This window comes from Buceros rhinoceros, unplaced genomic scaffold, assembly GCF_000710305.1.
Source record: "Buceros rhinoceros silvestris isolate BGI_N320 unplaced genomic scaffold, ASM71030v1 scaffold40988, whole genome shotgun sequence".
In the NCBI taxonomy this organism is placed as follows: Eukaryota; Metazoa; Chordata; class Aves; order Bucerotiformes; family Bucerotidae; genus Buceros; species Buceros rhinoceros.
This window is the reverse complement of record NW_010427063.1, coordinates 6889-32126: the sequence shown is the minus strand read 5'-3', so window position 1 is coordinate 32126 and position 25238 is coordinate 6889. Positions and strand designations below refer to the sequence as shown.

At 40.7% G+C, this 25238-nt stretch overlaps 1 protein-coding gene across 1 annotated transcript in view; it reads left to right on the top strand.

The window, feature by feature from the left end:
* The window catches only part of LOC104498369 (ribosomal protein S6 kinase alpha-6), a 25192-nt gene extending 557 nt beyond the window's left edge, over positions 1–24635 (top strand). Inside the window, exons 2-21 of the mRNA XM_010141728.1 lie at positions 3005–3121; positions 6536–6617; positions 7421–7501; positions 7960–8039; positions 10347–10453; positions 10718–10755; positions 11843–11985; positions 12791–12861; positions 14064–14152; positions 14602–14666; positions 16490–16592; positions 17712–17836; positions 18128–18253; positions 18821–18910; positions 19552–19710; positions 19866–20027; positions 20431–20507; positions 21584–21701; positions 23356–23496; positions 24361–24635. Of these exons, the coding sequence (XP_010140030.1) occupies positions 3005–3121; positions 6536–6617; positions 7421–7501; positions 7960–8039; positions 10347–10453; positions 10718–10755; positions 11843–11985; positions 12791–12861; positions 14064–14152; positions 14602–14666; positions 16490–16592; positions 17712–17836; positions 18128–18253; positions 18821–18910; positions 19552–19710; positions 19866–20027; positions 20431–20507; positions 21584–21701; positions 23356–23496; positions 24361–24486 (2100 nt within the window). The 3' untranslated portion in view covers positions 24487–24635. The remainder of the gene's footprint in view (positions 1–3004; positions 3122–6535; positions 6618–7420; positions 7502–7959; positions 8040–10346; positions 10454–10717; positions 10756–11842; positions 11986–12790; positions 12862–14063; positions 14153–14601; positions 14667–16489; positions 16593–17711; positions 17837–18127; positions 18254–18820; positions 18911–19551; positions 19711–19865; positions 20028–20430; positions 20508–21583; positions 21702–23355; positions 23497–24360) is intronic.
* Positions 24636–25238: the final 603 nt, after the last annotated feature.

Genomic DNA, 25238 nt, shown 5'->3' with positions numbered 1-25238 from the left:
CTGCTGTTTTAGAACAGAATGAATTTTTACACCAGTACATTAATTTGACTTTCGTGTAGAAATATCCCAGATAAACTCTGAGCAGTATTTTTGTCCAGTGCCTTGGTGATGTGCGTGCTTAGAAGGTGCTGAAGACCAGCATCCTGTATGCTGGCCAGATCTTGGACTAAACTTCAGGCAAATTCTGTACGTGGTGTGGAAAAGTTGGCCATCACTTTTCCACCCACCCATCCATGTATTTTTGAACAGGATCGTGGAGGAAGGTATCAAGAACTTTGTATTAGATTAATAACTTTAAAAGTAAGTGATTTGGAGAATAAACTCTTGGGGGTAGAAACACGCAGTTCTTGGGCACTTCCTGGTGTGGAGCAAGGAAGTAAACTGTCGGTGTCACTGTGCATCCTACGTGAGCCAAGAAGGATGAGCAGTGGGTTGTCTCAATCTTTCACTGCACTTGAAGCAGAAGGGTGTTGCTGAGCTTGTTTTTAAGTGCTTGGAGCTGCATACCAGTCAAGCTGTAACGAGGTGAGATGGCGCAAAGCCATAACCAATCGCGGCATTTCTTTCAGTGCTTTGTCTCCTCTTGAACCTGCTGGGAATAGTTACCTCTTGTGCAAGGCGGCGCAGTGGGGGCTGGTACCTGAGCCCTGAGAGAGATTTGCTGCTCAAGCAGCAGAGCACAAAATCAGATAAACAAACTGGCAGCTCACAGAGGCCAATTAGAAATGAAAATTAAACTGACTTATGTATCTGTCCAGCTCTTTACCTGCTTGCTTCTTGTTGAGGATGCAGAGGTCCTTTTACACTTCAGTCATGCCAATTTTTCGTGCTTTAATGATAGTTAAGTAGGTGAAATTAGAGAGACATCTTGTGTGAAGGTAAAACACTTGATAAAATATAACTCGTTTCATACATCTCAAGTTGTTCTGTATTTGCATGGAAAACATTTTTTTTTCCTCAGTTCACATTTAGAAATACTCTGTCAGTCTCCGCAGCAACCAAAGGTGATGTCATGGGCTAATGACTCAAGGTGGGTGATAAACAGAGGAGCAGGTGAACTCTTAAAGATCTTTTCTCATGCAAAGGTTCACAGAGCTAAGGAATACAAATTAGGAAGGTGAAGGAAAAAGGCTTCTCAATATTTACGTGTTTCATACAATGAACCAGCCGTTGTGTCTGTTGTATGACTTGGTGTGTAACTAGACCTGCTGCTTTCATCTGTCATCAGATGACTTGAAATGCGGGTGTTCGTACCTGCCTGAAATTCTGGGCATGTGTTTAAAAGCAATAAACAAATGTGAACAGATAGGTGCATCTTTCCTGGGATTCCATATGTACGTGCACAGCCAGCAAGACGGAGGGGTGGAACGAAGTGGGGATGTGTACACCGTATCATCAGCGGGTTGTGTGAACAAAGGAGGAAATAAAATAGCTTAGAGTGTGAATTCAAGAATTAGCTTTGTCACCCAGCAGTGCCTTCTGATACCTGCCTTTGCCTGGGAAGCAGGCAGAGCAAACAGCCCTTTTCCAGAAAGAGCATGAAGTAGGAGGTGTAGAGGAGGGGAAAGGACGGGTATAACAACAGCTTGTGAATACTCTGAGATGTTAGTTGGAACCTTTCTTTCCCTCTTTGGACAAACAAAGCAATTAAAGCACCGACAGTTAATGCAGCATGATGATTCCTCCCCCGTTTGTTTTAATTATTGCAGTGAGTATGTACACATGTAGACGATCAGAGTTCTACCCTGAATTTCTGTATAAACTCACCTAGAGAATTGCAATGAGATACTTTCCTCTCAAGGATGATAATGCTGATCGTAAGTTTTAATGCATGGTCTTGGGCAGCAAGGCTTTCTGTAGCCAACCTGCCTATAGAACGATGCTCTTTCCTAAAACTGAGCGTAAGTTGCATTTTTCTGGTTTCTACTAAGAGAAGCTTTCAAGATGCAGATCTGAAGAGAATCTAGGAGGACAGTTAATCATTTGGATACCCTAGAGACATCAAAGTACTTGAAATCAGGTGGGATTTTCTGTTGAGTTTGGGTTGTATTTGCAGTGTGTGAGAAAATTATTGGTGTTCTTGGTAGGGCTGAGGGGAGCTGCTCCCTTTGTCCGTGCAAGCTTGGCTTGGTGCTGGAGACCTTAGCACATAGACTGTAGTTTCAAGGGTGCTTATTTTGACATCTTGCTTGTTTTGGCTTACAGAAACTTCTCTTACACCATAAAAGCTGCAATACATCATCGGATTGGTTTTCATCATGAGTGTTTGTCTTTTCACAATGTAGCTGCTTTGCTGAAGGTGGCAGTAACAGGAAAAGTCAACAGAACGCTCAATATTTCTCCTACCTCAGAACTGCCCGCAGCTTTCTGAAGGAGGTCTCCACACAGGATGGTCCTTCAATGAGCTCTGCACCCCAGAGCTGTGTTGCTTCTGTTGGATGCAAGAATTCTCAGCATTCTTGAGATGACTCATATCTTATTTATGCTCTTCAAACAGTGCCTGCTCCTCTAGCTACAAGTGGATGACCATGTTTATTATTTGCTGCTGAGAAAAGCAGTAACTACCTAAAATGATGAAACTCAGTTTAGCTTTCATTAAGCCTAGTTCAGGAAAGGGAAAGATGGGAAGAGTAATCACTGGGAAAACTAGGAGCTGCTGAGACAGGCGAGGCACAGAAATATCATCTTAGACTTGGTTTAAAAATCTGTACGTTTATTCCTTTCATGTAAGAGAATCCTTCACTGTAGCTGTAATACTTGTGACAGGAGGAAATGAGCATTCTTTGAGAGGTCTGCTTCAGTTCAGAAATTTTAGATGCATCTATTTAAGAAGGATGGATGGGAAAATGCTTCATTTGGCAGCTTTTGTCTTTGCCCTAATTAAATAATTATTTTATTTAAAAAAAAACACCAAGAAAAGAGCGAGTGTTTACATGCACTTCTAATGAGAGATGATGAATTCAGGCCTGTTGATTGTTGAATTTTGTTTGCCTTGAAATAATAGGATGAAGGAAGTGTGAAAGAAATTCCTATTACACACCATGTGAAAGAAGGCTGTGAGAAAGCAGATCCAGCACAGTTTGAACTACTCAAGGTGCTTGGACAGGGATCGTTTGGAAAGGTAAGATGATAAACTTTGTTTTCACTTGATGTCCACTCTGAACCTGCTTTGTCTTAATTCCCTTGTTTCTGTAACACCACAAGATTTGGTGTAAACTTAAAATGAGTACGGGTAGGTGGTCCTGTGGAAATTGGAGGAAGTTGTCCATCCTTTTTTGCTGTTGGATGGGGAGGAGGGAGTGTGTTTTTGACTTTACTGTGCTAGCATTTCTGACTTGACATTTTTTAGAGGAAAAGCGATGTGTTTTTCCATAGACCTGTCCAGACATTCCAGAAGGATAGTGCTGCAGCAGAGCTGCTGGGAATGTTTGAGACGATACTGATGGATTTTGTCTTTCTCCAGTCTTGCTCTGGTGCCAGGGGAGCACTGTTCAGAGCAGGACCCCAAATTGTACCAGGCACAGAGAGGCAGCAGTTTCAGTCTCTAGGCAGAAGGGCCAGTCGGTAGCAAATCTGAGGAGGTGTGCTGTGGAGAGCTATGGTTTGCTTTAACTGAAGAGAGAGCCATGTTTGTGGTTCATCTGGACCAGCATTTGCTGCTTCGTGGGAACATTGACGCCAACAGCAAGGGATTTTACCAGCTGGGTTACAGTTAGGGGTGGGTTTTATGCAACAGCTCTGGTGTTATCAAGCTGTTTGCCTAATGCCGTGCCTGGCTGAGATCACATCAGCGTTTTCAACACCTCAAGACCTCATTGCAGTGTCTAGTGAGGAATCACAATGGATGATATCTGTGTTCCGTGTAGGTTGTCTCACATCTTCTGTAGCTTAGGTTGGTGCTCGAGAGACGTTGGTGCTTGAGCAGTGTGATAGACACTGATGGACGCTTTGGAAGAGGTGGTGATTTGTCTTTTCACGAGGGTGCTCGATGTGCTGGGAATGTTTGACTTTTTTCAATGAAATCCGTATTGATGTAGCTACAGAAGAGCGGCTGTGGTAGTTTGGAACTTGAATCAAAGTAACAATAAAGAAAATAACCTGGATTTTCTTATTTTGCTGTATTTGACAAGTGATCTACAGCTAAAAGATACTAAGTGAACAATTATTCAGACAGCATATGGAAAAAACAGGCATTCTTTTGTTAAAGTATTTTCTTTTTGTGATATGCCACTTGGTGTCTTATTGCAGAAATGAAGTTACAAATAAATGTCTCAGTCACTAGTTTGAAACCTATTAGTGGAAGTAGTAATCCTAGTGTATAAGAAACTAAATTATTTTTTTAAAACCAGACTCCTAAACTAGATCTTTTGCCACACATAAAAAGCAGACAGTCAGCTTTACCTCTTTCCATTTTCCTGGTCTGCTGCTGGTTTTGTTTCTCGTGGCAGGAACAAACCTTCACATAGAGTTGTATGGGCGAGGAAAAGATTAGACGTGAGGAAGGCAGTTCATGACTGACAGTTTAGAAAACAGACTTTTTAGTATTTCTTAACGTTTCACAGCTTAAACATTTCCTTACCTGGTAGTGTTGGCTGCCAGTTCCCGTGCACGCTTCTTGTCTGTAGAGCCTGAAGAGCTGTCTCAGGGTTCAGCACATCTGGTACAGACATCTTAGCCCTGATTCGGGCAGGTTCTCACTTCCCAGCATTCAGACTGCTGACAGCCTAAGGAAGGCTTGTGCTCAGAACCCCGCCGGCTTGGCGAGACATCTCTTCAGTGATCTCTGGAAACCTGGCAGTACTTGGTTCAGGAACCAGCTTCAAGAGTTGGCTGGTGCCTGTTGCATGTCTGAGCAGAGCTTTTTTTATCTAATATTTATTGCTTTCTGGTGAAAAGAGGAAACAAACAAGAAAGATCAATGGCTTTTGCCTTCATGGTGTTTGTTTTCTCCCTCCAGTTCATGCCTCCCAGGGATCTCCCTTTGGCTTGAGCAAACCCCAGGTTTGTCTGCTGTTGCCTCACAGTGTGCTACAGCCCATCCTCTACCCGTCCTTTTCAGCATCGGTGCAGGGTTTAGCACCACTTCACAGAAACAAAGCATTAACTTTGGGTCTGTTACTGAGGTTCTCCTCAGCCTTTGATAACGTTCCGAGGCTTCGGCACCTGCTCTGCTGAAAACGGCCTGTGGTTCGCTTGGGTGAATCGCTTTGCACAGTGTGTGTCCGTCTGGATTGTGCTTTACAATTGCAGAACCGACTGTCGCAGTTTTGCAGGCCACAGGGCTGTGGAGGCACCTGCAGATGTTTTCTGATTTGCTGGTGTTTGAATTACTCCCTTTGCTGTTTGAACATCAACATAGAGAGCAGTGCTGTGGGTCAGTCATTGGGCAAAACTTAAAACAAAAGCCTGACAACCTTGAAACAAGAGGACATTTATTCTTCTAATCAGGGCTTAAAATAAAAACAATCCTTCTCCCAACCCTGTACCGTTTAGTCAGTGACAGGGTATCAATTTCTGAATCTAGAATGGAAAAGTTAACAAGTTCGTTTGATTTTTTTTTTTTAAATGATTTCTAACAAAGTCTCTATGTAAATCTAGTGTTAATGAAAATCTGAGTAAGTTAAGAGCAGAGAGGCAATTTTGGGCAGCTCTTGGCTTTCTCTTATGACTTGTACTCTCTTTTAAGAGTACAAATATTCCTTGTCACTCGTAATTGTTGTTATAAGAACAACAACTTGGAAACAGGAGCACTGACCAAACAGTTCTGTAAATTGAAAGACCCAGTAGTTAGACTGTTAGTCAGCAGAGGTATTTGTGCTCTGTTATTCTATCTAATCTTACACTTTTCTTAGTGCTGAGTTACACAGCATCTCTCTTTAAAACTCCTCTGGAAAGAAAAGAGTAGAAAAACCTGTTGGAGTTGCTGTTCCAGAGGGAGAGGGAACTTTGATCTTAAACGGTGAGGTTCCCTCGCTCCCCTCTCGCCATTCTTTCAGAATTCAGTAATAGAGCCTGTCACATATTGGAGACTTGGGTCTTAGACCTCAGCAATTGCTTAGGAGGAGGCAGAATCCCCTGGGAGACCAGGCAGAATCGTCATTCTCCGAGAAAAGTAGTATAAAGAAACATGTTTATTCAGTACTTACTCGATAAGAACTGATTTAAACAGCTCACTGTAGGAAGGAATGTATAGTTTATGACCAGTCTGAACACTTCAGAGAGCTTGGTGGTGCAGGGACCTCTCATCTTGCCCTTCCTCTAAAGAGGTGTGCTTAGGAGACAACCCGGAACGCTCTCTGAAATGAAGAGGAGGTTTGCAAATGCTCAGCCACAGTCGTGTGTTTGATTGCTTATGCAAAAAGACTGACTGATTCATTCCCCAGGGGGTTTGAGGGACGGGACGGGACTACGGACGTTCTGTCCGTATTACTAAGGGAGAAGTAAAGCTGTAGTAATGCTTTTTGAGTCAGGTCGATTTAGTGTTTACATGCAGTGTTTTCAGCAGTAATTGTAAAAATGGGGTTTATGTTACCAGGTCTTCCTCGTACGGAAAATAATTGGTCCTGATGCTGGGCAACTTTATGCAATGAAAGTATTGAAAAAAGCTTCTTTAAAAGGTACGTGTCTCTCTTGAAATGGAACTGGAGAAAATTCTTTTCACTACACCAGTGTCTCTTAAACGAGTCCTGTAAATACTTCTGTTTAATAGCTTTTTTAATCTTATTTTTCAGTGAATTCATAACTCTTCTCTGACAGTAGCTTTTTTCTAGAGTAACTTGTAAGTTCATGTTAAGAATTATTTTAAATCTGACCAGCTAGCTTTAATTATGTAGTAAAAAGTACTTTCAAAGTTTGAAATTGCCTTATTTAGTTCTGTTTAGTCTTTTCATTATATTAAACCAAATTAATTTCATAAACGGGTTTCCTTTTGTCTTTTAAGTTAGAATTCTACTGTGGTTAAAATTAAGTCATTCCCATGGCAAGCGAACTTACTGGTTTGGCATTCAGAAGACACTTTACTGGATGCAAGTCCACTGTGTGCACGTGGGGACTGTACTAGTTGAAGAGGGAAGAAATAATCTTAAAAGAGAGAAAATATATGTTCAGTGCAGACAGTTAATTCAGAGGTTGGAGTTAGCTACCTGGAAATGTAGATGTGAGCTGTTTTCTTCAAAGTAGCATGGAATATCACAAAATATTGGGATATGTTGGGAAAAAATGAAGGCAAGGAAGCTCGGGCAGGTAAGAAAAAAGTAAGAGTTTTGCTGTCTGAGAGCACATGTTTTGTGGGAGACTTTAGTAGGGTAACAAGGAGAAATATTAGTTTAGACAACAAAGACCTTCCATGTGCTAATTTCTGCTCTATTTGGATTGTACCAAATACAATTTTTTATAAGTCTTTTTTCTTTTTCCCCCGCAGTTCGGGATAGAGTGCGTACAAAGATGGAGAGAGATATATTAGTAGAAGTAAATCATCCGTTTATCGTCAAACTGCACTATGGTTGGTATTGCTTGTTTGGCTACGGTTCCTTTCGCTGCTTTAAGGCATAGCTGATCTTGTCCTTTCTCAGTTTCCTTGTTTTAGTGTCCAGAGTAGGTTCTAGCAACTTTAACTCACAGGGCTAAAAAAGGATGTAAATGTATACAGAAGTTCTAGGTTAAGTGGTCTTGAAATTAAAGATGTGGAAAATTCTGACAAGTTCTGTGGAGGTTTACTTCTGTAGAGTACCAAACCACACTAATTCACGTACATGGAGTTCCCCCACTTGACAAAGGAGAAATAAAAGAACAGTTTTTTAATGATCTCTTATGAGTCACGTGTGGCTGAATTATTTTAGCTCCATCACACAAATACTGCCTTTTACTGAAATACCCAAGTTGTAAAAGCATTCAGATGTGTTTGGAAGATCGTCTCTGTCACACAACTAACTATTGCTGTTTTTCTGTTGTTTTTCTAAGCCTTTCAGACCGAAGGGAAGCTTTATTTAATACTGGATTTTCTCAGGGGAGGAGATGTATTCACGCGATTATCCAAAGAGGTAAGTACCTAAAATTTTATCTCCACTCAGTGTTAGACAGAGGGATTTTTTGTCAGTGTAGGGTTGTATTCCCCCTTGTCATAGACAGATTTTTAATAACTCAGTTGGGCTTCCCTTACATATTCTAGAACATCCTCTGTGACCTTAAGGAACATGAGTGTGAACTGATGAGTAGCCCAAGTTTTAATTTGGTATCTGCAAAGTACAGTTCTTTTGTCTAAAAATGTTTTGTTGCCTGGAAACCCAACTGCAGTAAGTGAAGACTGAGCAATAAAGACAGGGGATGTGTAGTTCTCATGCTCAGTCAGCTTCGGTGCTCCTGGAAGCCTGTGTCTGTGAGATTGCTGCTGCCTGCTAAAATTTCATAAAGCTTAAGCTCCCAAAGTGTGAACATGGAGCATTTTGGAGACCACTCCTCTTCATCTAATGCAGGCATACAACTGGAACTTTAATTTTTCATTTCTATTTTTGTTTTCTGGAGAGAGCTTCAGAGGAGGGAATATGGTGCAGCCTGGTTTTTTTTTTTTTTTTTTGGTTTAAATATTTGTCATCAAATATTTATTACATGTTAAGTGTGATGAACATCTTTGAAACATTAGCAAAAAGAAAAATCAGTCTTATAAAGATCTAAATTTTTAATGGCAATTTCTGAACAACTCCGCAGTGAGAGCTTTTCAGTGTTTTCACCAGCAAAAATACATTTATATTGCTAATGCGTAGGAAAACCCACTTTCTTAAATGAGAAAACTGGGGATCTAACTTTTTTTTGTGTGTTGGGAAGGAGTTGGGTACATCCCCACTACGTAAGGCCATGGGCTAGTTTTTTTTCCCTGTATGCTTTTTGTAAAAATAAAGCTATACTTTTAAGAACAGGCAAAAGAGGAGGAAGAATTTAAAGGCGTTTCTGTTTCCTTTTTCTGACCTTGGTAAACCAGTGATCATGTGTGAGAACTAAGCTCAAAATTAATTAACCTTGAGGCTAAAACAGAGGTTAAAAGCTTAAACCGACTGACTTGTAAAGAGTTATTGCAGCAATAGGTAGGAAAGAGGTCACTCCCTGCTTTGGTAGGGAATGTCTAATTATAGCGAAATTCTGGTATAGCAGAAAGAACTGTTCTTCTAACACAGCTGGGATTACCCAGCCTTAAATAAGGGACATGAGTCTATCCGTAATATTAGCGAGGTGGTTGGCAGAGGCATGTGCTCCCTTTGGGAATAGAGTAGCAATGCCTGTCGAGTGTTCTTACTGTTAAGCCTCTACGTGTTTATTGGAAAACTGCAGTTACCTTCTATGATGGCTTTTCAGCCCCTGCTGTGTGCATAGATAAGAACAAATGAGGCAAGACGAGGTATTTCCAGAAGCATGTGGCAAAACAAAGGCAGTGGACAATGCACGAGGGTAAATTCCCTGTGGCATTTCATACTTTGCACAGAACTATAATTTTCAATTAATTTGGTTTAGTCTGAGGTTATTAAAACACTTCCATTCATCTTTAATTTCTGATGTGGGTACGAGAGTTTCAGCTGTGGAGGTGAACTAAGTTCATAATGAAGTTTTCATCGGTACCATTGAATGAAGTTGACTCGTTTGGTGTTTAATTTGACACAGAAAGCGGTTTTTTAAGTGAAATTATTTTGGGGGAGAGTGTAGATTACCATTCAGCATCATTGTAATCTGAGATTGGCATTTTGGCTACTCCGGGAGGAATGACGTCCAAGCTTTCCTCTTGCTTTTTTGGATATAGATGAAAAACATCAACATTGCTCTTTAAAAAACCACGGTGAAACTCTGTGTAGTGTGACAGCTTGATTGTACATACAGCGTTAATACCCACCTCTTTGGAAATTAGGAGTATGTCACTTCTTTCTAAATTATTTCTACTTTACTTTCTAAATGATGTTACTGTGAATTCAGTCAGTCATGCAATACAACAGTCTTATGCTAAATTTTAGGATGCAGTGGAAAACAGTACACCCAGAACGGTGGCAGGAGTGCGGGTGGTCAGTACCGTACATATTTAGTCAAACGCCAACTATAACAATTGAAGTTATTACCTTAGGAGTTGGCTAATGCTCTGCAGTAACTGCTGATGGGTTCGTTTATGTATCACGGGTAGTTCTTGTATATACTTGACGATTAACCCATATTAGCATATAATTTCTGTTGGATCAATCCATGAGTTACGAGTTTGTAAGGTCCTTCTAAAACGTATTTTGCAATTTAGGCAGACAGAACTATTTTTTTTAGATTGCAGTTTTAAAAACTGAAGACAAGATCAGAAGGTAAATCTATACAGTTCTTATTAGGTTATGTTTACAGAGGAAGATGTGAAATTCTACCTCGCAGAACTGGCCCTTGCTTTGGATCACCTTCACAGCTTGGGAATTGTGTACAGGGACCTGAAGCCAGAAAAGTAAAGTAAAATGTATTTTACCATTATTACGTGTATTTTGCTTGTGCTTTGCATTTTACACTCTAGTCATGTTAAAAATTAAAAGTATTTTTGTTAGATTATGTAAACGAACGTAAAATGTAAAAATCTGTCTTGTGACTCAAATGATATAATATTGGCTTTTTAAATTAATAACAAGTTGGAGACAATTGTTAACTATATTTTTAATGTTACATGTAAAATTCCTCTTTATGTGTGTTGGTGAATGTGAATTTTAATTTTCAGCATTTTGCTTGATGAAGCAGGACATATCAAGTTAACAGGTAGGTAACACCTCTTAGCATCGCACTTTCTGATCGTATTTCTGTGTAAGCTTCTAGTTACGAGCCTGAGATAGGTGTAGCCGTGGCTGGAGTATGTGTGAGCCAGCAAGACTTTTAAATCCGTATAAAATTGCAGAAAAATGTTCTATGAGGAACTATTAAAATACCTTCTGGGAAGTGATATATACAAAAGACTGACTCTCAGAAATTCACAGTAAACTTGTTTCTGAAAAGCTTTAAATTACATTTAAGGTGATGCTTTTCCATGGTAGATTTCCTGATCTATTTTGATCTATAAATATTGCTGTTAGATTCCAAGAGAAAATGAAGTTTTTTTTAAACTCTCAGAGTCTCGGTGGGATAACTGTGATAGAAATCACATTTATAAAATGCACAGTTTTTAAAATTCTGCATGATATATTGAAATCCAGTTGAGTCCTAAAATTCTCACTTCCTTCTGAAACTGGAAAGAATAATTGATTAATAATCAGGTCCCCTTTGGAAAAAGGGGCCCTTGACAGCCTCGTCGTGAGAGTCGGGCCGACGTCAAGGTCCTGTATATGCAGTGGCACTGTTGACACTAGGGGGAAAGCGGTGGTCTGGGCATAAAGTGGGCAGATCCGCGAGACGCTGCTTTGCCGAACTTGAGTCAGGTTGCAGAACCATGTTGTCTTATGTAACAACAGTATTTTTAGTCTGATTTTATTTATTCATCATTCGGTAATACAGGAGCATGCAGACTGCGTTCCCTTTGAAACGCGGTTTTACTTCTCTCCGTTTCTTGTGCTAATAAAGCAGGCAGTAAACAGAAAATGAGAAGTTCTGTTTATCTTGAGGCTCTAAATATGCAATATTTCACATATTGAGGAGTAATATTGACGGTCAGTCTTCAAGTTAATATGACTTACGGGATGGTTTTGGTGGTACGTGGTAAACTGAATGTCTGCGGTATCTCCAATACCTGCGGTTCACACAACCCTGCTGAAAGCCAGCTGACAAAAGCTGTCAGCACATGGGGTTTGAAACGCCGTTTACAGTGTTGTGTGCTTTCTTTACTGGCTGTATTCTTGTAATGCTGTTGTTGTAGACTTTGGACTCAGCAAAGAATCAGTAGATCAAGAGAAGAAGGCGTATTCTTTCTGTGGTACTGTAGAGTACATGGCCCCCGAAGTGGTAAACAGGCGCGGGCACAACCAGAGTGCTGACTGGTGGTCCTTTGGTGTTCTCATGGTACTGTATGCTTCGTCACTTCCCTTGCTTAAGGTCCCAAATACACTGCGGCTGTCTAAGCGAACGGGAGATAATGTAGTTGAGAATAAGCTTGCCCAGATCTGTGGGTAAGGGGAAGACAGAATTCAAAACCTGAATTGCTACTGAAATAGTAACAAATTTGAATAAAATTTACTTTTTACCTGCTTAGCCCTGTAAGGAAACTGCTAGCACCTCTCCAAATGATGGGAGTAGTCTGATAGGACTTTAGAACAGCCGTAGTCAGTGGGAAACTTTTTTATTTTGCATGCTACTTGGTAGTTAAAATAAAACCTGATGACTCGATTTGATGGAATGTTAATCGCTTTTTGTGGAGTAAGCCTGTGGAGTGAATTCTGGAGCAGAGTGGGGAAATAAGGCAGTAACCGCTGGTGCTTACGCTTTTGCCGCGATGCCTTAGAGCATCAGGCTGAAATACGTATAGTGACAGCAAAAGTCAAGTACTGCTTTAGAATTTATTCTTCTTGCTGCTTTAAGACTAGCAGTATCTAAAACTTGGTTATGGAGGGGATTTTCTTACTCCAATTCAAGTAGCTTATGGACGTACAGTATTCCTGCATCAGCGTTACATTACACTCGCTGCTGTCGTTATCGTGTAAACGGCCAATGAAAACAGAAGTGTGGAGCTGTGAACTCTTCTGCTGATCTTTGAACAGCTCGAGCCAATGTGTCTAGTGCAGCGATAGGGAAGAGGGCAGGACTTGGTGCTTTGTGTGAGCAACTGGGGACAGAAGTGTTGATTGTGATTAATGTTTGTTCTTTTCAGTTTGAAATGCTTACTGGTACGCTGCCATTCCAAGGTAAAGATCGAAACGAAACTATGAATATGATACTGAAGTAAGTATATCTCCTTTCTTTTTGGAAAGTCAGACAATGCCATTTTAAACGTGTTTTACCAGCTTGTTGTGACTCATTGTGCTTGAAGAGTTTTAAGCCCGAACAGGAACAGAAAAGCCAAGTCCCCCAGTGAGGTTTAGATCCCAGACTATGCAAATACTCTGAAGTGTCTGCAGAAATTAAAATCTTGGGGGTGAACTTTTATTTTCATTGTGGGCGTGTAATGAAGATAAAACCAGTACGCTGAATTAGACCAGTGTTATTTACCACTCATGTTGTTATACTCTGCTGCTACTGTTACAGCAGACTGTGTTTTGTAAGCAGTAGTTGCTCAGGTGTTGTTTTGTGTACGTGTATACGGAGCATGCACTTAGGTGCTCACATTTTTCTTCGGTTACAACAGAAGCTGTCTAACGAGACAAACTAGGTAAACTGGGGATTAGCAAGTGAAGTTGTTGGGCAAATGCATTCTCGTCTTTGTGTGGTTAGCTCACAAAGAATTTCCTTTAGACCACATGAGGACCCTTGGGCCTTTTGAGGGGGCGACAGTCAGGGAAGGGGCAAGAAGCTCAGTCCTTACCGACAATCGGCAGTTGGCACTTACCTGAGTATGAATTCACAGTAACGTTACCTGTGAGAGCGGACAGATTTATCTCTGGCCTCACTTGGAGCTCCAGGTGATGCTGTAGTTCTTGCCTTAGTGCAATTTTCATAAACTGAGCTTGGTAAAGTTGGGAAGCTTTTACCTGATGGCTTAACAAGCTACTCCCTGAGGCTCTGCTTCAAGAGGAGTATTAGCAATCGCTTTAGGGGCAAGTAATTTGGAATTTGCTGAGTCTCTTCTGGGCTGGATTCCAGTAGAGGTATTTTGGTGATATCTTCATGTCACCAGGAAGTTATCTTTGAAAATACTTCAAGTGTTCATGAGATAATTGTTTTACTCTATTTTAGCATCAAGCTTGTTTTGGGGGTTGGGGTGGAGGGGGAGTGTGTGTTGGTTTTTTTGTTTGTTTGTTTTTCTTTTTCTTGAAAACCAGTCAAATAACATGACATTTAAAAGCCAGTGAGTTGGATGTGTACGTGTACACTCTACAAGACTTCTGAACAGATCCTTGATACATCAAATTGTGCAACGAAGTCTCTGTAGATGATTTTTAGTAAGATACATCTCTTCCTCTTACTTGTTTTCTCTTTTCCTTTAGAGCAAAACTTGGAATGCCGCAGTTCCTCAGCCCTGAAGCACAAAGTCTTCTGAGGATGCTGTTTAAAAGAAACCCATCAAATCGATTAGGTTGGTTCGTTTATTTGGATCTTTGAAATAAAAGTAGTTGGGTTGAGTTGATTAGTTGAAGAAAGCAGTCGCTAGCCACTCTCAAGCTCCAGATGGTCAGTAAGATTTGGGTTTAGATCCCATTTCTTGTTAGTTTGGATCATGACTCCCTGGGTTTGGCTAATGAATGATTGCTTTCTTGGACCAGTGACTCGTAGCAGTGAGCCAAAGCTGTGAGTGTCAGAGCAAAGAATATCAACAATCTGTATTTAAGGATTTCTTGTCCGCTGTTTGCCTCCCTGATGAGGTATACACAATTAAGTCTTTGGCAGCCTTGGAATAGTTCTGTATGTACAACTCCTTCAAATAACCAGGTCTGTGCAAAGTTTTTAGAAATGAACTAGTTTTTAATGCAGCCTTCTTTAAAGACTTAACCCTCAGTGTTTAAAGACGGCATTCTATTTGTTCAGGAGCTGGTTCAGATGGAGTTGAAGAAATCAAGAGACATCCCTTTTTTTCTACTGTGGACTGGAATGTAAGTACGAAATGATCTGAGTGATAAAGCTGCTTTTAATTTTTCTACATGTTGTAGCATTGAAGTATTTGCATCTGAATAGGGCACAACAAACACTGCAGTACTGCTGACTGTTACATTCTGGATTTTACTATAATCCTACTTGGCATCCAGAGCTGCGTGTTTATGGTATAGAGAGTATTAATTATAAATTGTGCATTTACTTTTTTTAAATAATCAAGAGTTCCAGCAATCTAAAGCTTAAATTATCTTTTAGAGCATTTGTATTTGGGAGAGGATGCTGGTGTTGCCTTTGTGTGAGAATCCTTCTCTTCAGTGTGTGTCTGTCTAGTGGTTCTGTGCAGGGCACAAAAACTTGCTGTGACTGTAATTCTCTTTGGCTTCTCTCTAGTTACCCACATTACATTCCTATTTTATCAGGCCTGTTCCATTCACAGTCGAAGTATTGACTCTGGGGCTCAGAGATGATCAGGTGTCTGTATGAGTTCACAATTGCTTGCTTAAATTTGTAACAAGCGTCTTGATGCTTTTCCATGGTGGTTCTCTGATCTTTGAGATGTGTTTCCCAGAAACGTTCTCAAAACCAAGATGCTCGATATCAAATACACCCACTCTGCAAACACTCCTTTGCTGTAATGCCCTCAGAAGGACAGACACAATAAATAAGATGTTGCTGTGCTGACAGGACTACCTGCAGTGCCGGCCCGTACTGTGCCCAGCTGTTTCTTTAAAGCCTGTTGTTGTTATCCTTCTCTATCTCTTGTACTCACTTCTGCAGCTGCTTTTCTAGCTGTGTGTGTGCAGCATCCACTGCAGAGTCCTGATTAGCAAGTAGAGTTTGCAGTAACCTCTGTTTTGTGTGAGTACACTTGGTAGGAGAAGGCTGTGTGGTCACAGCTCAATTATCTACTTTTTTTGTTTTTCAAGGGGCTGATGTTGAAATAAATACCAGCAAGGAAGTTTGAACATCTACAGTTCTTAACTCCTTTTTTTTAATACTTTTTTTTATTTTATAGGGCTTTGTGTTTATTTCACTGTGGTGATTGATGACCACTCTGTATTTTATCTCATGATTTCTACAGAATGAATTCAGGTCCCAGTTCCTTGTTCGGTGTTTTTTAAAATTGAAATGTGTTGCATGTTCTTGTGCAGGAAAATTAAATGAAAAGAACTACAAAAACTAGGTCCACAAGGGTGAGAGAAACGCCGAGAATGTTTTCAGAACTTCCTGAACTTTGCATGGGGTTTTAAGAACATTTGGCATGGGATTTTCCTTAACTGTAAATGGGCGTATTGCTGACTTGAGATCACTTGGGCAACACGGTTTTCTGAAGCACGTTGAGTGAAGGAGGAGCCAATCTAGTTTAGTAGATTAAGAAAAACCTGGAATAGAGCCTTGAGAATCGGCAGCTCTTTGCCCAGAGGGACGTGCCTGTCACTTGTGCGAGGTCTTTGTCTGGGACCCAGAATGGAAAGGTAGAGGCTGGATTCCACAGCTTCCCTTTGGGCTGGGTTTTTCAGGGTTCTGACAGAACAGCAGAGAAAAAGGTCTGAGACGGCGACGGAAGGTAAGATGTGCTCTGGCTGTTCCACATTCTGTTTGGTTGCATTTCCCATAGCATTTCCAATCAAAGGAACGTGGAAATAACTCAGTTTTTCTGTATATATTTGTGGGTTTTTACTTGCTGTATATTATTCTCTTTTTAACAAAACTGTTTTAATACAATAACATTTGAGTTGCTCTCCCTTTAGCTTAGCCATGTTACAGCACCCATGGAAGTTTCCTTCATTCTTAATTATATGACTTTGTCCTTCTACTTCAGAAACTGTTCAGAAGAGAAATTCAACCCCCATTTAAACCTGCTTCTGGGAAGCCAGAAGATACCTTTTGTTTTGATCCAGAATTCACAGCAAAAACACCAAAAGGTAATTGTGCTTGGTTACCATTGTCCTTGGTAAATCGGTGAGGTTCATGGGACGAGAGGGGTCAAATTCATGTTGCAACAACAAGCTTACTAACAGAAAAAGCCAGGGACAAAATTAAAAGCAAAGGGTGCTGGTACTTTGGAGGAGTAGATCTCCTCAGTGCGTTCCTATTTGAAATGTTCTGCTAAACTTTGATTCACCAACACACACAAAAAAAGGAATGTTAACAGTTGAATCATGGTTTCTAGTTATGGTTTCAAGTAAGACCTGCAGTCTTACTTTACTTTTTACTTAGACTGCAGTGTTTGGGGAGAGGGAAGCATTTAATACTAAAAGTAAACTCAATCTGATGGCAGCAATGATTATTTTTAGGGTCAGTATTTTGGGGTCACTGAAAAGCTTATGAAAACTTGATCTTTAAAGTATCCCTTAGATTATTGCACTGTGAAAATTTCCAAATAACTGAACTTGGAAACACAGACAGTAAGTGAAAAGATTTACTAAGTCTTGACTTACTAAGACTTGAAGCTTAATATGCTTCAAGTTTCACTTCAGGTTTTCTTTTGTGGATTATTTTCACAATAAAAAGACCCACTTGCCATGTTTGTTTGGAGAACGTCTGCAGTTCTGATAGGCTACGCAGAATTATCAAGCTGTGCTTCCTGTGGAATCTCAAACAGTGAGTTCAGAGGTGCATGTAATATAATCTGAGGAAAATTTGGTTCTAATTATCCAGTAGTATTACTAATTGAATATTCTTGTATTGCCTTGCTCCTGCCTTGCCAGCAGCACGTGTACTGCTGAAGCAGCAAAGTCTGTGGGCAGCCCTTGAACATAAGACTATGGGCTTTCTTCTTTCTCATAAGTAGTGTTATGCTTCAATAAACTTCTTCTTAAAAACATGTATTCAGTTAGTTCCTGCAGTGTTTTGCAGTTTATCTAAAACCCAGAAACTTGCTGTGTGCGTGCTTTTGAAATAAGACAAGATGGGGCAACTTCTAGCGTTGCCCTTATTCCCTTCCCTTCCCTCAAAATGCTTTTTCCACCATCTCTCTCCTGCCTGTTAAAACCTAGCCTTGCTAGGACTGAGCCTTGCTAATGAAATGTGTGTGTCACTAGATTCTCCAGGAGTCCCACCCAGTGCAAATGCACACCAGCTCTTCAAAGGATTTAGTTTCGTGGCAACTACTACTGTAGAAGATCATAAAATATCACCACTCACCAACATACTGCCAATCGTGCAGGTAACCTCGTGGTTTGGGGGAACATCTTCTGACATGCCAAAGATTGAGCAAAGATTAGTGTGAACAGTCTGGGGGTTTCGGGCTGGGGAGACTGTTATAAACTGTGCATTAGTGAAGAGCCTCCTCGGGGTATTTCTGAATTGGAAAAAGGGTGTTGCGGTTTTTCTGGAGGCAGAATTGGAAAGAGAAGACAAGGGCAAGCACAAGAACTGTGTGCTGTTGAAAACAGTGTTGTGGCAAAGGGCGTCTTGTTGCTGTAGATGACAGCTTGTGTGTGTTTGGTTTCTAAAGCAGCTTCATGGGAACAGCGCGCAGTTTAGTGACGTGTACGAGCTGAAGGAAGATATTGGGGTCGGCTCCTACTCGGTGTGCAAGCGATGTGTGCACGTAGCTACAAACATGGAGTTTGCTGTAAAGGTACTTTAGATAAATGTTGCTGTGACACTTCTGAGATTATTGTGTAGTGGATTTGTAAAGGCAAATACATGAAGGTTCTAGTTACTGAGCTGTGAGAAATGAAAACTGGTGTTTTCTTCATTTGCTTAAACGGTGCCTTGGCTCCTATAGCCCTTCTTTTTGTGGGTAAATTTATGGCCTTGAAGAGCTGCCTTTGCAATTGCAGACTTGAAGCCTGAAAATGCTGTGTGATGATGAGCACACTCAAAATAAAATAAGATCCGCAAGGGTGGAACTGGGCTGCAGGGAAGGAGCGCTGCTTCTGACGGTCCAGTGCATTTGCTTGTCAACTGGGGCAGAATAAACTGCATTAACAACACAGTTTTAACTGGTAATAAGGAGAAAGCAAGAAATGAGTAAACAAGTGGGATGTGAAGCTGGGAGATGAATTAGTCATGATTAGTAAGAAGTAATGAACTCTGGAAATGTTTTTAATCTGTTGTTGAAGTGAGAATGTAAATACAAGAAAATGTCGTTATTAAATACTTTGTTTAGCCAAGTTGTTTTTCCTGGTGCTATATTTTGCAGATAATTGATAAAAGTAAAAGGGATCCCTCAGAAGAAATTGAGATTCTCATGCGTTATGGACAACATCCAAACATTATTACTTTGAAGGATGTATGTACCGCTTTTTTTTTTCTATTTTTATTACCTGTTGTTACACAATAGTCAAGAAATAAATGTAGATGGAGGGAGTTCATTGGGATTTATGAGGTTTCTTTTACATAGTAAACTGTATTAGGAGAGCAGTACATATAGTGAAGTGTTCAGTATTCCAAAACATGACGTGGTCTAAATGCTCTTCAGTGAACTTGAAGTGAGAAATTCTGTAAGTGTGAAATATCTTACTTCAAATGAGTATCTAGTGTGTCAGTCATCCAAATTGGAAAAGCTTGTTGTCCTGTCTAAGTGCCAGCAGCTGCAAGTGGTCCTTGGAGGGGAAGAGCCCCGGGGAGTGGCACAGTGGTACCCCAGAGAGGGCTGCTCCGCTCTTAGAGCGGAAGTTCCTAGAGTCACAAATTAGCAGTCGATTACCTCAGCGTCTCTCGGAATGACACGTCAGCTCTCTGATGCTTCATGCCTTAAGGCTCCTGAATTGCAAAATTAAACTTTTCTGCTCTTAGTGCTCCACGTTTGAGTGTGAAAAAGTGAACCATCTAGTCTGTAATTGTAATTTATCAGGATGTGTAATTATAGATGTTCTTTTTTAATACCCGTGTGTGTTTATATACTTCTGCACTTGTTAAACTCCTGGTCAGGTGTACGATGACGGTAGGTTCATATACCTTGTCACTGAGCTGATGAAAGGAGGAGAGCTGCTTGATCGGATTCTCAGACAGAAGTTCTTCTCGGAGAGAGAGGCCAGCGCTGTATTATACACGATAACAAAGACTGTGGACTACCTGCACTGCCAAGGAGTGAGTGGTTTCTTCTGTGGCATAGCTGCTTTAGCTGCTATTTATTAATACTGCTATTAACTGTATTAATCTAGAGAATAGCTTTTATAAATTGCAAATTACATACAAATGTACACGCAACTAACTGTTTGATTTTAAAATTTCTTTGTTTAAAGGTAGTGCATCGAGACCTTAAACCTAGTAATATTTTATATACGGATGATTCAAATAACGCTGATTCTATCAGGATTTGTGATTTTGGATTCGCAAAACAACTTCGCGGAGAAAATGGACTGCTTCTCACTCCGTGCTACACTGCAAACTTTGTGGCACCAGAGGTAGTAAGCTGTCATGTGTGTTCTCTGTGCTGGTTTTGATGCGTGAAATACTTAAACTTTTTAGCGGTGCTTAAAAAGAAAAGATAAATTCCACTAGTGTTCCTGAAATTTAATTATCCATACTTTATAAACACTAGTGCATGTGTTTGTAATAAAACTGTTTTTTAAAATAGCAGAATCCACCCTCAAAAAAAAAAAATCTAAGCCTGCTGAGAACCTTAAGAGATGATGTTCAGGGACCAAGAAATACTGTTGATATTTACTGTAACCTGTGTATTGAAAAATAATCTGACCTCTGAAATCATCCTGGCATTGTCTTTACCCTTCCTTCAGCCATGTACTGATGCTGGTTTGGGCTGTTTTATTAATGTACGAAAAGTCTTGAACACTCTTTGTCTTATAGGTTCTCATGAGACAGGGCTACGATGCTGCTTGTGACATATGGAGCTTGGGTGTTCTTCTTTACACGATGCTGGCAGGGTGAGAAACTCTTCTGAGCTTTCTTGTTTACCTAAAATTCCAGCAGGCTGCATGACTCCATGTTCCATTAAAACTGTAACCGCTACCTCATTGCCTTGAGTGCGGAATGACAGACACACTGAAGTGGAGCAGGAAGCTATAAGTAAATTTGTACATAAACTAGGCTTATCCTACAGGTAGGTTCAAGGCTTCTCACTTCTACAGTGCGCGGCTGGGGGATGCCAAAGACTCTCCCCAGTTTCCAAGAGATCTTTTCTTCTCTGCAGAGCTTTCAAAGCACTAAGATGGAATGGATTAAGCTTAACTGTTACTGTTTGAAAGCTAATTTGAAATCTGAGGGGTATTATGATCTAACTAACTAATCAGAGTAAGATTTGGGGTTTATAGTTAAAACGAACTTGGTACTAGCCTGTGATCCCAGGAGATGCTAGAACATCGTGATACTCTTGACGTTGTTAAAAGGTGTGTTGAAGTGATTCAGATCTGCCAATTTAGTTCTTTCAAGTTTGTCATAGCAGGTTTTGTAGAAAGTCAGACAGATTTGCAGGAAACCCTGTGCTCTATTACAAGTCTCAAAAACAATGATCTCATGGTTTAAGCCTCCCAAAGTCATTCAAGTAAAACACTATCATGAAGATTTCCTTGTAGCTTTTCCCCAACTGATAGATTATGTACGTTGTGCTTGTTCTCTAACGGAAGGCAGGACTGTACTCCAGCTTTATTGGGCCGTCCTGTTAGGGTGCTCTCCCAGGTCTGGAGTACTTTACGTGCTCTGGTAACCTAGCACGTGTTTGTGAATCACTTCGATTTAACCTGGAAGTCTGCGCTGAACTACAGTGCGTTAGTAAGATCGTGACTTAAGACATCTTTTTAGTCTGCATTTCCCATTTTTTCTGCCTGATTAACCACAATTATGGGGAAAAGAAAATCATATGGTTTGGAAGATAAAATGCTAATATAAGAAATATTCAGTAGCATATAGTGTGTTTCTGATACCAACTCAGAATGATTCATGAGATTTTACCAATTTCTTGCAGCTTCTGGCCTATAACAAGACATGGTTTTGTCTTTCACAGCTATACTCCATTTGCCAATGGTCCTAACGATACTCCAGAGGAGATCCTGGTACGGATAGGCAGTGGAAAATTCTCTTTAAGTGGAGGCAACTGGGACACTGTTTCAGACGCAGCAAAGGTGTAAACGTGTTTTGTTTTGTTCTCACGCTGTTGTAGAATTCAAAAAGAACTGCTAATGAACTTTATGAAGTAGACTGCTCTAACACAGCAGTTCCCTGTCGCTATTACCCGCAAATGTCATTGCAATGAGGGTCTTCAAGTCCAACCTCCTGCTCATAGCAGGGTCACCTCTGAGACCTGACCAGGTAGCTCAGAGTTCGATTCAGTCTGCCTTTTAGAAACCTCCAGGGCTGGAGATTGAACAGCCACTTGGGCGGCCTCTCCCGGGGCTTGGCTGCTGTAACGAGGAAAAAGCTTCTTCTAATTTCAAGCCAGAACATCTCTTGCTTTACTTTGTCCTCTGTCTCCCTTCCTTTGGCCATGCTGATGTCAGCCTTCTTGGACGCCAGGTCACACTGACAGCTCAGGTTCAGTTTGCTGCCTATCAAAACTTCCTGGTCCCCACCCTGTGCCTTGGTGACCATTTCTTCCTTTCCAAGTGCAGGACTTTGCGTTTGTCCTTGCCGAATTTTGTGTGGCTCTACTTAGCCTGTTGCTCCGCCCTGCCCTGCCCTTGAACTCATTAGCTCTTTCCCCACACCCCCAGTTTGGTGCCCCCCCCACTGCCAACTTGGCAAGAGTGTGCTCATTTCCTTCCCCCAGGTCACTGGTAGAGGTTTGAAATAACATAGCTCCCAGTACAGACTTTCTAATCAGTACATTTTTATTCCTTGTTTTTACTGGATCAAAATCAGGTGTTTGTGGGATTCCTTAAATAAAGGGATGACCTTTTACAATTATCCGTTAGTCTAGTAACTAACTTGCATTAATAGGTTAATTTTTTTTTGTAGTGCCATTTTTAAATGTTGTTTTTCTCCTTGTTAGTACTTTCAGCAATTAAGCTGGCATTGATATTAAATCTTTTCCCGATCCTTGGGCACCGCACCGTTTGTTCATTTCAGTTGCAGTGACTCAGAACGCTTCTTGGCTGATGCTGCCTTAGCACGAGGAATTCACTTCTGTACATCGAAGAATGCCTAACATTTTGTACCTAAAACAAAGGGAACATTCTGTCAGCTTGTTCATATTTTCTTTCAGGCTACTCCTGTCTCTGTTCTGTGCCCTTCTCACCCAGCTCTTCTTCTGACCATCACTGTAATTAGGAGCTTGTAAACAGGCAAAAAACAAGAGTCCGTTTCTGTTGGCTTTACTCTTGTATAGGTGTTTGAAGGAAAAATTCTTTGGTGTATCACTGTATAGAAATCCAACCGTAGTATGTAGTCAGCAAACCCCAAACATAGTACAAATGAAAGGTTTAAAAATTACAGCTTTCTTCCATAAAATCTTGTCTGCTAAATTTTAATAGGATTTATAGTCTTTTAAAGATTATATTAATAATAAACAGGCTGAAATACGAAGCGCCCAAACAACAGCAAGTTTCTTTACGATAAAGGCTTCCTCTGTTAAACGGATTAAATAGTACAACACATTGTTTTCAGACTTCCGCGGTGTCAAGGCACAGAATGATCCAATTTATCTGCTGATTTGTGTGTTTGCATTGTGTTAGGCCGTGCCACACCGGGTACTTTCTGCTTTGCTGCCACAATTCATGCTTTAAAGTCTGCATAAGGTTACTTGAACTGAACAGTATGTGTGTTTTCATTTTTATCTAGGACTTGCTATCGCATATGCTTCATGTAGATCCCCATCAGCGGTACACGGCAGAGCAAGTGCTAAAACACTCGTGGATAGCCTGTAGGGACCAGCTGCCGCATTACCAACTGAACAGGCAAGACGCACCACATCTAGTAAAGGTAACGCAACCTGAAGGCTGAACGTTGCTTGAGCTGCTGGATGGGCTGTGAATCGAGTTGCTTTTAGAGCTACAGGCAGAACTTTTTTTGTCTTTAGAAAAGAAATTAGCTTTCCTTTTTTTTAGTTGCATAAACAAATAAATTAGTGCTAAACTAAATTTTGTTTTATCCTACATGTGAAGGAAGAGATTTTTCTGGATGGTTTTGTTTTCAGAGATTAAGGTAGCTTTGGTCATAGAGAAACCCACTAAGAAGGTTATCAGAGACTGCCACAGGTCCCCTGGCATTCTTACTCAGGAAAACTTCTGGGGTTTCTTCCTGTGACTGGCTCATATTGGGCTTTCTTAATGTAAATTATTAAACTACACCACAAATTTTCCACCAGTATTTTATTTGTCTGTCCTGTATCTGTGTTTCTGATTGGTGACACGCCAGCAGTCTCCTGTATGCAGACAGCCGTTAGGCTGACCTCAGTTTAGTTTTGTGGACTCGAACCCAGCACTCTGCGATAGCCAGTCAGGACCTGAGTGGCCACTGCAGGGGCTGTGTTAGGTAAATCGATGCTAGTGTTGCTTGGAAGATACTAACTCTGCCCCTCGTGAAAAGGTTGCTCCTAAAGTGTGTAAGAGAAATATACAGGGAAGAGGAAATTCCAGACACCCATGCTTAGAAATGGGAAGGATTCAGCAATAAATGTTTGGGGTTGTTATTTTTTTTTCCTCAAAACAAACTTCAGAGAATATGCATGACTTGCCGTAAGTCTTGGGGTTTTCTGTAGAGTTCATTAAGAATTTAGTATGCAATTGCTTTATTTTCTGATTAGAATGACCTTTACAGCCTTTGGTGTATGTCCTTGTTCTCTAGGGAGCCATGGCTGCTACGTATTCTGCACTGAATCACAAGACATTTCAGCCAGTGTTAGAGCCTGTGGCAGCCTCAAGTTTAGCTCAGCGACGGAGCATGAAAAAACTAACGTCAACAGACTTATAGATCCACCAGGACTCCTTAGCAAACAGAAGCAAGGGGAAAATCCAATAAGTGGCTCTATTTTGCCTGACCTGTGATCAAAAGGCATCTATGGTTTCCTGCTACACTACTTGAATTCTGTAAAAGTCCTTTTTTTAAAAAGAAAAAAAAATCCACAGGTTCATACTGTGTTGTTTTACAGGCCGTATCTGTTAAATTAATTTAAACATCAGGTACACCATAATGAATTTCTCTACACTGTCCTTCAAGAGATCTGTTGCAAATATTCTTTCACATCCTGTATAGTTTTGCTGGGTTCATTTAAAAAATGGTTTAGGGGACCGTTGCCAGTGACCAAGTTGTACATAAAGTGTCAGTTTTCTTTTCTTCACACCTTTAGATCCCTCGTGAAGGACAAATTCTGAATTTTGTGATTGGGCACTTAATTCGTTTAACTCGTTCATTGCTGTTACAGAAAGCTGACTCACGTGCCAGCGTTAAGTGCGTTGGTGTTCCCTGGAAGGTCCGTGTTTGCTGCTGCCAGTAACTGATTATGTGAAAATACAAACGATGGGATGTGTAAGATCCTGCACTTTACCCATAAACTTAATTTGATCACTTGTGACCCTAAAGAAATGCTGGCTAACAGATGGAAAACAAACATTTCTAGTTGTTTCCACGAACAGTGTTGTGTCCTGCACTGAGCTGGAGGGAGTAAGTGCGTGTATCAACTGTCTAAAATTAAGCATCTCTAACACTGGTACCACTTCAAGACA